Consider the following 13,116-nt stretch of genomic DNA (forward strand, 5'->3'; position numbering starts at 1 on the left):
CTCAGAACTGAGTGACATGAAATTTCCAGGTTAAAAGTGCCCCTCAAATGTCTAACCCCATGGATGCAAACAGAGCCTGTCATCTTGACATTTCAGCTACTTGGAACAATGTGCTGCTATAAGTTCTCAAAATATGGAGGCACAGAACAGCTTCAGACAATGCTCAGGCATCTTAGTCTTCTACTGAGAAATGTTATCGTAAGTTTTCTCAGAAAAAGAAGACCACTTTCAGTGCATCCCAAGTGTCCAACCCTGAAACACGCCTTTCGCTTTCTGCATAACTGAGACAGTTGGCAAGAACTATGCAGAGATGTACAGAACACTTAGAAATAAAGGGTGGTTCATGTAAGGTTGTGAGATATGAGGCTATTATAATGAAAAGATACAATGCATTTCACTAGGGATCAAACACTTCTGAGTTTAATTATTATTCATTCGTTTAGACCCGGTCTTGTTTCAAAAAGGATTTTAGGAAGTCGATAAAGCTATAGAGAACATAACATTAAATCACATTTAAGCTAAATTAAAGCTTGGCCAAAGAAGATAGAAAATCAAAGACAGGACAAAGGGAGCCAAGAAAATGACTTAAAAGATATGCAACTATAGTCTGATACGGGTTACAAATTTGTCTGTAAACTCCATTTGTATTAGTATTCCATTTGTGTTAGATTCAGCTACAAGTAAGAGAGAGACTCAACATATGGGTGGTTTAAATAAGATACTGCAAGAGATTATTTCTCTTAAACATAAAAGTTCAGAGATGTGCAGCCCAGGTCTCATGCAGGAGCTCAGCTCCACTGGTCCCCAGGGATCCAGGGTCCCTCCAGCTCATCACCTGCCTTCCCACTACAGAACTTACCCCATTGTCTAAAATGGCAGCATTCCTATTTGGGGCTGCAGAATGGAGAAAGAGGACAAAGAAAGAGCAAAGGTCACCTGCCAATAATGTTTCCTAAGAAACATGCCCAGAACGTGCTGCTGAACAATTACACTTTTATCGCATTGTCTAGAACTTAGTGAAGAAGCCTCTCCTAGCTGCAAGGGAAGCTGGATAGAGCAGTCATCATTCTGGGCAGACATAAGTCCTACTAGAAACCGTATTAAAATGTGCAAAGGGGAGAAATGGATCTGAAGGACAAGAATGTCTGCTATGGCTTCATAGCAACTGAAAGAAGAAAAGGAAATGATTAGGTTCAAAATATCAGAGATGGTAAAGAGGACCACCTGCCCAAGAGACTTACGGCAGCTTTTAGTAAAAAGGCTAAAAAGGGATGACTCGGGAGGTCTTTAAAAAAAGGAAAAGTTTGATCTTATTACATCCGTGCAACCCCGTTTTATAGGGCTGTCTCTTATAACAACTCTTGCATTGACAGTTTAGAGAATACGTATCTGCAGAGATTTGATTTTCTGAGTTCATTTTCACTCCATTTTAAAAAATCATAATAAGAACATGTTTGTTTGAACTTTATCGTGTGAATGTCCTGACATTAAATGTACACATATATATTTGTTTCAGAATTAAAGAAAACTCCATTTACCTTCGTTTAAGGAAAAGAAACCACTGCAATCACAGAGACTACCAGAATCTTTCAAAAAATGGTATGTAACTTCATCAATGTGCCTTTAATGATTGGTTTTATTTCACAAGTACCACAAAAGCTAGGAATTAGATAACAAAGATCACAGGACAAAACAAATAGTCTTCCTTCCCACTACTACTGCCCTTTCTGAGAGAGGGGCCATGGGCTTAGCACCTTTTCCCTACAGCAAAAGAGAATGAGATACAGTAAAGGCAGAGACAAAGGGGCAGGTCAGTGATCCAACAGCAGAGGTGTAGAAAGTCCAAGGTGCCAGGCATTCAAGTCTCAGGAGGAAAGACCTAGGTGAGCATTAGCAGAACAAGAACTGAGCAAAATCAAAGTCATTGCCAAGACCCTGCTCTCCTCTTTGGTGCAAAGTCCGCCACATTTCTACTGGGGTTGGAATTTTAAGAAAAATCGCTAAATGTTTGTGGCTGAAATCCCCAAAGCCATTAAGGACAGGAATGTGTTTTCAGAGTGTTCTGGAGACTTGCAGCTCTTCATGAGCTTCCTGTGTTTCCCAGGATGGCAATGTCTTCTGGGCTTGCTTCTTACCTGTGTGGTTCTCACCTCCCACCTTGGACCCATATTCAGCTCATGGTCACAAGACGTTGGTGAAACTCCTGATTGACAACCCATGACGTGGCTAGTGCCTAATAAGTTGCCAAGTAATGTCTTGTGGCACCGTAATGCAGAGATGGCAGACACTGAGTGTGTGTGTCACCACTCCATCTTCCTAAGCCCGGGGCAGACATTACTAATCAACCTTGGCCATCTTGTCTGTCGGCCAAGATTCCGCCTCAGCGATTCTCACAGCACAGCACGTCCGATAACATCATCAACAGATTAGGCTTGGCACATAAAGTTTAAGCTATTTGCCATCCCTGTGCCATCTCTAATTAACAAGAGTATTAAGGAATTTTCCAAACAGTACAACTTTTAACTAAATATATGACCGACAAGTGATTTCTTATATATTCTACACAGAATCAATATTCTATTCTAAGAACGACATATTTGTGGTGCTGATAAAATAATAGCTGATATTTCCTAATCTCTTACCAAGTGCTAAGAGTACGTGATGTATAACATTTCAGCTAATCCTTTCAACAAACCGTAAGGCAAATATTGTATTTCTTCAGTTCAAAGATACTACTGATTGTAATAGCTCCGGGGAGTGTTGAGGGAGGGAAACTTACAATGCACACATTGACTGCAGTACTCCACCCAGTATTAAATTTGTTAAACAATATTTCTCAAAGTTGAGGAAATATAAGGAATCTACACTGTTAGAGTTGAGAAAACAAGCATAGAGAGACCAAAACCTGGTCCCGGATCAGACAGTATGTTACAAGTGCTGGGTTTTGTACCCAGCTTGTCTCACTGCACTCAGACACCAACAACGATAAAGCAGTCACTGGTCTATGAGCCAAGATAATCTACGGAAAGAGATTGTCTTCACCTCGCTGCATATGAACACGACCAACAGTTTATTGGAAAGTTACCGTCGACTGGCTCTGAACCATCACAGACACAAAGTGAATATCAGCCCCTGTTCACTTTCTCTTTCCCTTTAGTGAACTATTCAGACAGTCACTACGCCGTCAAGAGCTGCCTGTCAGTGTAGACTGAAAAACAACGAACAAAAACACCTGTGTGGAATGTGACGCAGCTCTGCAAAGTGGTGATGGAAAGTTCATATCTTTTTGTTTAGAAAGACAAAACACTGCCACAAGAAATCTCAGGACACAAAGTTGGAGCGTATGGTTTAATTTCTATTGTATTTTTTTAAATAAAAGAGGGAAAAACAGCTGTACATAAGAATAAGAAAACACACCAAAATCATTATGTGTGATACATTATGGGTGCCTGCATTTTTGTTTTTTACTTTTCTGTTTCCCAAAGATTTTATTTTTATATATAAATATGCTTTTTTGAAAACCCTGGAAAGAAACTGAGTCTAGGAACAGTGAAGGGCCTTTCGGAGGCCCCGTAGCCGACAGTATAGGGTTCAGGTGAGGAATCAGCAGTCGGGTCTGGCCGGACCGGCAGGCTGTGAGCTGCATTCTCTCCATGAGCCCAGGGCATCAACATTGCTCTCTTCACAAGACCCAGACATGTCAACTCAACATCGCTTTCTACCCACAATAAATACAGCAATCTTTCGTAAAATCCAAAAGACACTGCAAAGAGTACTCGGTACAATTTATAGCAAACATTTCTCCTTTTTGTGGTATGCCATCATGACAGAATTCCTTTAAAATTCAGACTGTGGAGCTACAAAGAGGAAAATAAAACAAAACAACAAAAAAAAAGGAGATGGGAGGAGAGCCTAATCGTGAAAAACCACACAGGTCAAAATTTGATCAAAACCAGTGGCTTCAGTCAGACTTTTGTCTAATTGAATAGGTGTTGGGAGGGCAGGTGAGATTATTATTTCCTTCCTTTTCTTTAAATGTGCAATCCTTAGAAATAGAGTGTGTACACTTTGTCTGGTATAACTTCTTTGAAAATGCTGCTTGACTATTTTTCTAAGAATGTAGATAAGAGGACTTTTTTTTTTTTCAGTTTTTTCTAGTTACTCGTTATTTATTGCTCTGGTTTGATTCTCCAGCCCCTCTTCCTGTTCTCCGTTGCTTCTCCCCACTATGGATTTCCTTTCACTATTATGCAGCATGTAACCCGACTACCCTGCGCCGAGTAATTCCAATCACTCCCCAAGGTTTTTATTAGACATAAGAAAAGTCAGCTTTCTACATCCTGCATATTTATGACTACACTTATTTTTCAGAACCAGTGAGAGAGAGAAAGAGGAGGAAGGGTAGAAAGAGTTGAATGAAATATTAAAGCGTTTCTTTAAAATTATATAGTAAGAATTAAAGAACCAGCTCCGATTTCCGTCTTGATATTTAGGTATGAGACCTCAAAAATTTCTGTAGATACCTCTACCATGAACCATTGACAGTGACTACAAAGCATTTTAAAATGTAAAATGTCCAAGTGACCTTTAATTTGGGTACTAATTTTCTGGCATGGGGATTAGGCGCAGTAAACTTTTCTCTAAATCCTTACAATCTGCAAACGGGGTTTGCAGCAGTTCTCACAACTTCTGACATGCCAAGACCACAACTGGGGGTCTGGGGGGAGGAGACCAGTACTTTGAAGGGGAAAGGTCAAAACCAGCTCCTCAGTGAACATCACCTTACTTCTCACAGGTGCAAAGTGAGGCCTAGAGAATAGGAGCAGAGGTTTTCCCTGCTTTTCCCTTCATAAAATCTCCTTTTTGCAGTATAAATAGCTGACTGGTTTTAACTTTGGGTCCTGGGATTGGTGTGAGACTTCGACAAATCATTTAATTTCTCTGGCTTGTCTCTGCTCCTGTACACTGGGGATCATGGTTCAATGAGCACAGTTGCCAGAGGTGACCCCGGATCTCATTCTGAGTTGCCTAGACAACAAGTTAGTTCCCATGGACCATCTTCACTCCATCCTGATGGGGGAGGAGCTGCACCCACGCTCAGTGGTATGCTGAGGTTCAGGGATCAGCCCAGCCTTGCAAGTTGGGCCTTTCCCTGATAAGCCAATTCCTTACACAATGTCACATGACGCTATGGAATTCACCAGAAAACCCAGATGGGGCCACTTTGCACAGTGGGGGAATAACAGTTCATCCCTGAACCTTGTGGGGCTATTATAAGGTTGAATGGGGAACACGCAGTGCTTCCCACATGTCCATCCTCACTGCTAACTCCACCTACCATCTGTCCTATTATTTACTCAGCATTTTTAAAAAATCAGTCACTTTTTCAAGATAGGTTTTATTTTTAACAAGTAGATTTGAAAAAATAAATTTAAAAGACACACGTGCATGATAGGAAGTTCAAGGACAGAAAGAGGGGTGTCTAGGGTTGGATCTCCAGACCTTGGGGACAGCAGCAGGCAGGAAGGTAATGGGCATGGGTGAGGGACCACCAGCCTGGCCTGGAGAAGATGGCAGAAAGAAGGGGGCACCCTCTGGGAGGAAAACCGGGTCTAGGGATAGGAATAGAAAGCGACGGAAATGGGTCGATGGCAGGGCTGAGACTGCCAGGGGGAACTCACCCAAGAGATGGAAAAGTGAGCAGGACGCAGAGGGAGTCCTGGGGAATGGCAGATGGGGACAGCCTGGGGAGTGGGCTCAGGGCTCCCCTGTGAGGAAAAGGCTGAGGGGTGTGAGAGCTGAATGTGGGGCAGCAGAGGACCCCTGAAAGCTGGTGGGGAAGATGGTAAATTCTGTGGGCAAGGAGGCGCTCTGAGAGAACAAGCCTCTGCTGCTTGAGCTGGGAGCTCCAGAACAAACTGGAAGGAACAGAAGCAGATGAGCAGTTTCACCTTCTCTCTAGCAAAGGTGATCACCCCTCAGAAACTAGACCTTTAAGTATAGATGCCAGGGAATATGAGCTGGGAAGGACATTGTGGCGAAGTGGACCCCCAAACCATCTCCTATGCCCAAGTTGCATGTTCCATGCCTGCGGACCACAAGCTCAGTGAGGACTCAGGGAATATTAGCTTTTATTCATCCCTCACTGTCCTTGCCTGCCCTCATTCCCCCTCATTCACCCCATCACCCCCACCCTCTGGTCCTGCCTCTCCTGCTGCCCTTTCCTCAGTAGCTGAGCTGCTTGCTGTAAGTCTGGCTCCTAGTCTGACAATGAGCGGCTGGGGGGGGGTGGGGGGGTAGGGAGGGGAGCATATGCATACTCCCTGCACTGAGCTCAGCGTCTGCTGCACACGGTACAGACTTGTCAACCCCACACACTTTTTTTTTTTTAACCTAAATGACTCCCAAGTTACATTTAACCTTTGAAGAGAAGAAAAGTACGTACACAGTAATCTTTTGCCAACCTAAATACCTCTGTGATGGGCAAAAAGCATGATTAGCAAGATTATGCTTCGTTTAAAATAAACGGTAGAAGAAAAACAAATGTTACAGTGGTTTCCAATATGTATTTTTAAGGAAATAAAAATTCATAAGACTCTTACTTTCAAAGTAAACAAGGCTCACCTGCTTTAAGAAACAAACAGATCCCAGTCCCCAGCCCCGAAGTCTCCACGCCTGCAGAGGGGGCACTCGGATGGGCGTATGGGATCTCTTTGCACTTTCCAAACACTTTACTAGCTTGGAATAGAGCTTCTTGTGCACTGGCAGCCTTACTCATTTTGTTTTTGCAACTTTAGCAAAACCTTGGTATAAACACCTGTTTGCGGTTGTTCTGTTTTCAGAAAGTCAAAAGTGCTTAAGAGCATGGTTTTTCTGGGGCCCAATCATCCATCCATACCATGAGTGGTCGCCCCTGTTCGTTCCCCCCTTATGCTCACTCACGTACTGGGAGCAGTTATTAACTGAAAGTATATATATATATATATACATATATATATATATATATATATATATATATATATATATATATATATATATATATGGAGAATTTTTACACTTCGCTGAAGTACATGTGTTTGCAGCCTCTCCTACCCAAACCCCCTCCTACTCCTCTTGCTGCAAACCAAATTTGATCTTGAACCCCTTAACTTCTAGTTTCCACACCCCCAAAAAAACTTCATCTTGCTGGTTCTCGTCTTTGGGCTTTGGTTAAACCAAAGAGAATGGGAGAGAATCTGAAGAGCTGGAGAAACTGGAAGAAAAAGGGCAAACTTCAGGCCAGTATATGAAAGTGTCTGAGACGCTCGATCTAAAAGACAAGAATCGTATATTTACAGATACACTCAATGCCTGCAGACATCAAGGCTTGCTATTTCTCTTAAGGACCAACTATATCTCAAAGGTACAATGCTAATGACAGCAGAAACTTTTGAAATAGAAACATTTCAATGTGACACATTTCACGTCAAAGAACATATTTCCCTCCTTTTATTAGGGGGCCTTATTTCTATTTTTAATATGTTCCAGGCTTTCAGTTTCAAGGAATCACAAAATAACAGAGACATTCCAATCCAAGTGGAAGCATTTCCTAGCATTTATCTACGCTAACCCTTGCAGATTCTCCTTGTTCCATGCAACTCCTTCAGCTAGGAGGAGGGCACCTGACAAACCATTGCGGTTTGAAGACTGTGTGTTTTAGATTCTTGTTAGGTCAAGAGTTTCATCCTGTACCTCTTGAGTCTGCACACCTGCACAGGGCAAATTCAGAGGCAAATATTTGACACTTTTTTTCACATAATTGTCAATGGCAAGGGCTCCTGATGTCCTGGGTGGGAGGTGGGGGGGGGGGCTCTCTTTTCAATAGATCCCTTTTGTTTGGGGCTTGAGATAAGGGATACCATGGGGAAAGCTCACTGCTATGTGTGTTGATAAATGAACTTGCTGGTTTGTTATCAGCTCCAAAGCATCCTGGGATGTGCCTTTTACCTCTGGTCTTCTCTTCTACTTTCCTTCCTCTCGTTTTCCACTTGGTTTTGCCCCCACCACTCCCTCTGGTTCCCCTCCAATATTGCAATGCATGCTAAAAATAGAAAGATGAACAAGACAAAGTCCCTGTCTTCAAGGAGATCAAAGCTACATGGGAAAGAAAGACAAATAAGGACAGAGTTACGGGCTTGTAAAATGACACTAATACAGAGGTAAGCTGAGGTCTCTGGAAGTGAGAGATTTAACTCTGCCGCGAGAATGAGGAGCAAAACTTCCCAGAAAAGGTACATCTGAGCAGAGAACCCTGCAGGATGAACTAGAAATCCAAAAAGCATAGGGAGATGGTGACTCAGTGCACAGAGGCTCCGAGGGCAATATCGTCTTTGGGGAAGAGGGAGAGACTTCAGCATGGCCGAAGGCTACTTGGAAGCTATGGCCGCTTTGAGAGGAGCAGAGAGACCCTGGGAAGGTATTACAGTCTTTTACAAATATGTGGTTGGGAGAATCATTTTCCTAGTTTGTCACAGAAATTCAGAACCACTTATGAATTTGAAAGCATTTTCAGTAGTAGAAACATCACCAGCAAGTGTCACAACAATTATTAAGCACCCACTATTCGGAGTTCAAGGTCAGTATCTCAGTCTGAATGTTTCTGCCTATTACAAGCAAACATTTTTAGAGAAAAGAAGGAATTTAAATTTCTCATGGCAGATTTTTTTTAACTGGATTATACAAATCATGCTCTTCAAAATGCTTCCTGAAATATGAAAATACAAGCAAAATCTGCATTATTTTAAATCTGATTAATGTTAAGTAACATTATTAGATTTATTTTAGGTCGATGTGTGACATATTTTCCATGAACTTTTTATAGTCTGTATAATGCTTTCTGGTTTCTATAACGGTTTCTGGTTCCGGGTACAGTAGAGTAAGCATACTTCCCCCGTCTGTCCCACTGAAGGCAGCTATGAAGCCTGCACAGGATACATGGAGCAAGTATTGGAGGATCTCTGGAAAGTAAACAGTGGCAGGTTGGTTGAAGAAGAAAACCTGAATTAGGAGTACCACCAAACCAGCAGTGAGGTTAGCGTTTACGTATCCTCTGCTATCTCCTGAGACCAGACACAGCGCTGCCCAAAACCCAGAAGTGGACAGTGACACAGAGACATTGTCAGAATAAAACATGTAGCTCATACTCTAGAAGTGGGAAAGAGGTCTCCTGGCAGCGATTCAGTTCTAGTGGGGGCTTGCAGATGCCTAAAATTCTGATGGGGATAGGAGACCGCCTCTCCCATTGGAAGAGCTATGGTCCTAGGAGGGGGGAGCAAGCAAACCCCACCATTGCTTATTTTCTCACTCTGTCCTCCCAGAGCTAGGTCCTATTGTAAATATATTTGTGACAAGCAAAAGGAGGGTGGGACAGAAAAAGGAGGGTGGGAGAATGAAAGTTGGGGCTTTAGGACCAAAGAGAGGAGTGCAGGGAATCAGAAAGTCCCCGGGTGAGAGGTCATGGACCGGGATCAGCTGGGGAAAGCAGCCCCATACACTTGTTTGTGAACTCCTGGGCTCACTCCTGAGCCGCATGCGCGTGGATCTTTTCCTCAAGTGCATGCTCAAGATTCTGAGGCCTGAACTCAGACACAGTCCTCTGCCCACGTCCCAGGATGGGCACTCAATGGCCCAGACGTGAGACAAATACAAATAACACTACACAGGCTTTGAAAATGGAACTGACGTTAAAGTTACAACTTCGCAGAAGGCTGGGTAGAACTTGACACTTGAACCTAATGAACCTAACCAGGCTGACTGTTTCCCCAAAAATAAGACCAGGTCTTATATTAATTTTTGCTCCAAAAGACGCATTAGGGCTTCTGTTCAGGGGATGTCATCCTGAAAAATCATGCTAGGGCTTACTTTCCGGTTAGGTCTTATTTTCAAGGAAATACGGTAAGACAAAAATACAAGACTTGGAGTCCTATAATGTCCAAAATGCCCGGGATATTTCATCCCAATTGGTTAAGACCTTGTCTCTTTTCATTCTGGCTTTCCTTTACATCAGGTCTCATTTTTGGGTTTTACGTTCTTTTCCTTACAAAGGATCCCCCAAATTCTATAAGCTTCACAACTCAAAACCTGTATCTGCCATTGTCCTATTCAGATAATTGTAACAAAGATGGTAATAGGAAAACTAGAGATTGGTTTCTGAGTTGTGTGTAAAAAGCATCAGGCGTTTTATTGGGAACTAATTAACAAGTTCCTATCCTGGGGCTCTAAGAAAGGAAACAACTATTTTGAGTACTCAGCTTGACAACACTTCTTCAGGGGTCCTCCGAATCCCCAACACGCCAAGTTCATTCCTTGTTTAATAACTCTAAGCTTCATAAGAACACGAACTATGTCTTTTCTATTTACATATATGTTCCCAGCATCTATCACAATGCCTGGCACATAGTAAGTACTTAATAAATGTTACCAAACTAATGAATTACTTAATTTTTGAAGATTTATACTTAAATATGCCCCCATCTCTCTCCATAAAGAATTGGAGACTGAGCACCTACTCTGAGCCAGGCACGGAAGTAATAAACTCAGGAGAAGATCTTCAAAAGTATCTTACCAGTTGACTTGAGTGCACAGAACAGGAAGTGCTTGCTGCTGTGCTCCCCGCTGACCAGCAGAGAAGATGTAAGCCGAGACTTATTTACACAAGGAGAGCCAATGCTGAGATTCTGTCAAACCTTTCCTCTGTTCCTATAATGCACTATGCCTTATTCCAAAGGGATTGGATGAGCCAGAATTCAGACACTGATGGCCAGTTAAGACCCTCTTCTTTCTTTAATTAGGGACAGGTAGACTCTTCATTGAACCACCACGGCAAATAAATGCAATGCCCCTATTTCATAATCAAACCTTTGACGTTTCTCTGAGCTATAAATGTAGAGACCAGAGCACGAACCTCTAAAGAGTAGTGCCAGTTCTTTAAAGGCACACCTTGTTTTATCACACCCCACAGTCTAGGAGCTATCTTTCCTGCTTACATCTTCTAGTTCCGACTGCGTCTAAGTATTTTCTGTAATGCTAGCAGCAGCCACAGCAAAATCGGTGGCTGAGAAGAAGTCCATATGCTGGAGAAGAAAGACAATAGAGGCTGGGAGGGAGAGAGACAGAAAATGTTGATGGGCCTGGCAAAAGAATAGCAGAACAGGAAAAGAGAATTAAGAAGAGAAAGTGAGGTGGCAATCACAGAAACTAATTACATAAAACTGCCATTTCCGAAAGGAAATGGAAATCCTGGAAGGTGCAACTTTGGAGCAAAGAAAATTCTGTGCTCATATGATGAATAGCCACCCGAAGAAGAAAAAATAAACATTTGGGTAAAGAAGAGTCGGCACTTCCTCTCTCCTGGAGCGAATGTTTGTAATTGCTATTTGAAAATCCACCACAACTGGTCGCCATTGGCCTGCCTTGTCCTGGCATGTGGGTAGTGTGTCACAGGGGGAGGCTGACCATGTGGCATGCCATGACAGATTTTCATTTTCATTTTCCTCAAGCTCTGTGGGTGACCTGAATCTCAAATTCCTAGGTGTTCTCTGGATAGCGAGAAAAATTATTGACCTGACCTTGTCCTTCATTTCTTTTCCCCCAACTCACGGCTTGAGCTTTCATTACTTTTCATTTCTCATTAAGACGCCAATCAAAGAGTGAGAATTAAACACCTCTTGATTTAATATCTTACTGAAAACGGGAAGTTGAGAGCCTGAGGCTAGAACTGAATGAAGAGCCCAGCTGGCAAGCTGAGCGCGCCGTTGTAGGGTGCCATACCAGCATGCAACACTGCCCTGCTTCTCACCCCTCTGGAGAACAATAGGGAGCCATCTCACACCCAGGAATACTTTGAATCTCCACATTTAGGACTCGGTACTGTAAAATCTGGTACCTTCTCTGAGCCGAGATCATAGGCTCAAATCATGTTGGGTTTTCCTCTTTCAAGCACAGGCTTGGCTTTGCATTAAACCTTGCATAAGAACTCCATTTTGTGTCTACCCCACAAATGCTACTCCTCAGGTATAGTGTTCATTCCCTACTGTGTGTCAGGCACATGGTAGGTGGTCAGCAAATGAATGGAGAGGGTGAATGAGCGCAGGCATGCTGAGAGGAATTGACTACTCTTAATTTATATGCTCGTGTGCATATTTAATAATATCCTGACTCACTGCAAAAAGGAAATAAAGACAGCATGGTGGTTTCTCAAAAGGATTAAACAGCATTACCATATGGTCCAGCAATTTCAATTAGGTATATACCTAAAAAAACTGAAAGTAGGAACCTAAACAAATCCTTCCACACTGGTGTTCATAGCAGCGTGATTCACTATAACCAAAAGGTGGAAACAACCCAAATGCCCATCAACAGATGAATGGATAAACACAATATGGAACGTAATTATTCAACTTTGAAAGGAAGGAAATTCTGACACATGCTCCCAATAGATGAACTCTGAAAACATCATGCTAAGTGAAATAAGCCAGACTCAAAAAGACAAATATTGCATGATTCCACCTAGATGAGGTTCCTAAAATAGTTAAATCTATAGAAGCAGAAAGTAGAATGGTGTTATCAGAGGCTGGGGAGGGGTGAATGGGGCGTTATTCTCTCATGGGTACCAGCCTTCAATTGGGGATGTTGGAAAAATTCTGTAGCTGGATGCTGGTGATGGTTGCACAACAGTGTGAACGTGTTTAATGCCACTGAATTGTACACTCAAAACAGGCTAAAATGGTAACATTTATACATTGTATATTTTACCCCATCAAAAAGAAACGTAATTAAGCATTATTGATGTCAGGTACTAACATTCCTGAATCAGCCAAGAGAGCATCAACGCTGCCCATACAGCTTGCATCTAGTTGCATGTGACAAAGGCGGTCACCGCATGGTCACACAGCTTCAAGGGAACATGTGCCAGCATGCCCCTCACTGCAGTGCACTGCCCTTGTCCCATGCGGATCTGTAAGAACATAGACTGGCTCTGTTGTCAAAGGTGCCTGCTTCTATGGCTAGAAGTTACTGGAGATTCTTCCTTGTCCCTCGAGCTACCCCACCCACCGGAGGAGGATTTCTCACTTATTA

General features: G+C 42.6%; 1 protein-coding gene across 1 annotated transcript in view; it reads left to right on the top strand.

The window, feature by feature from the left end:
- The window catches only part of AOAH (acyloxyacyl hydrolase), a 136,072-nt gene that overhangs the window by 88,449 nt on the left and 34,507 nt on the right, over positions 1 to 13,116 (top strand). Inside the window, exon 11 of the mRNA XM_081079479.1 lies at positions 1,517 to 1,599. Within this exon, the coding sequence (XP_080935605.1) occupies positions 1,517 to 1,599 (83 nt within the window). The remainder of the gene's footprint in view (positions 1 to 1,516; positions 1,600 to 13,116) is intronic.

The sequence above is a fragment of the Rhinolophus hipposideros genome, assembly GCF_964194185.1.
Source record: "Rhinolophus hipposideros genome assembly, chromosome: 18".
Lineage (NCBI taxonomy): Eukaryota > Metazoa > Chordata > Mammalia > Chiroptera > Rhinolophidae > Rhinolophus > Rhinolophus hipposideros.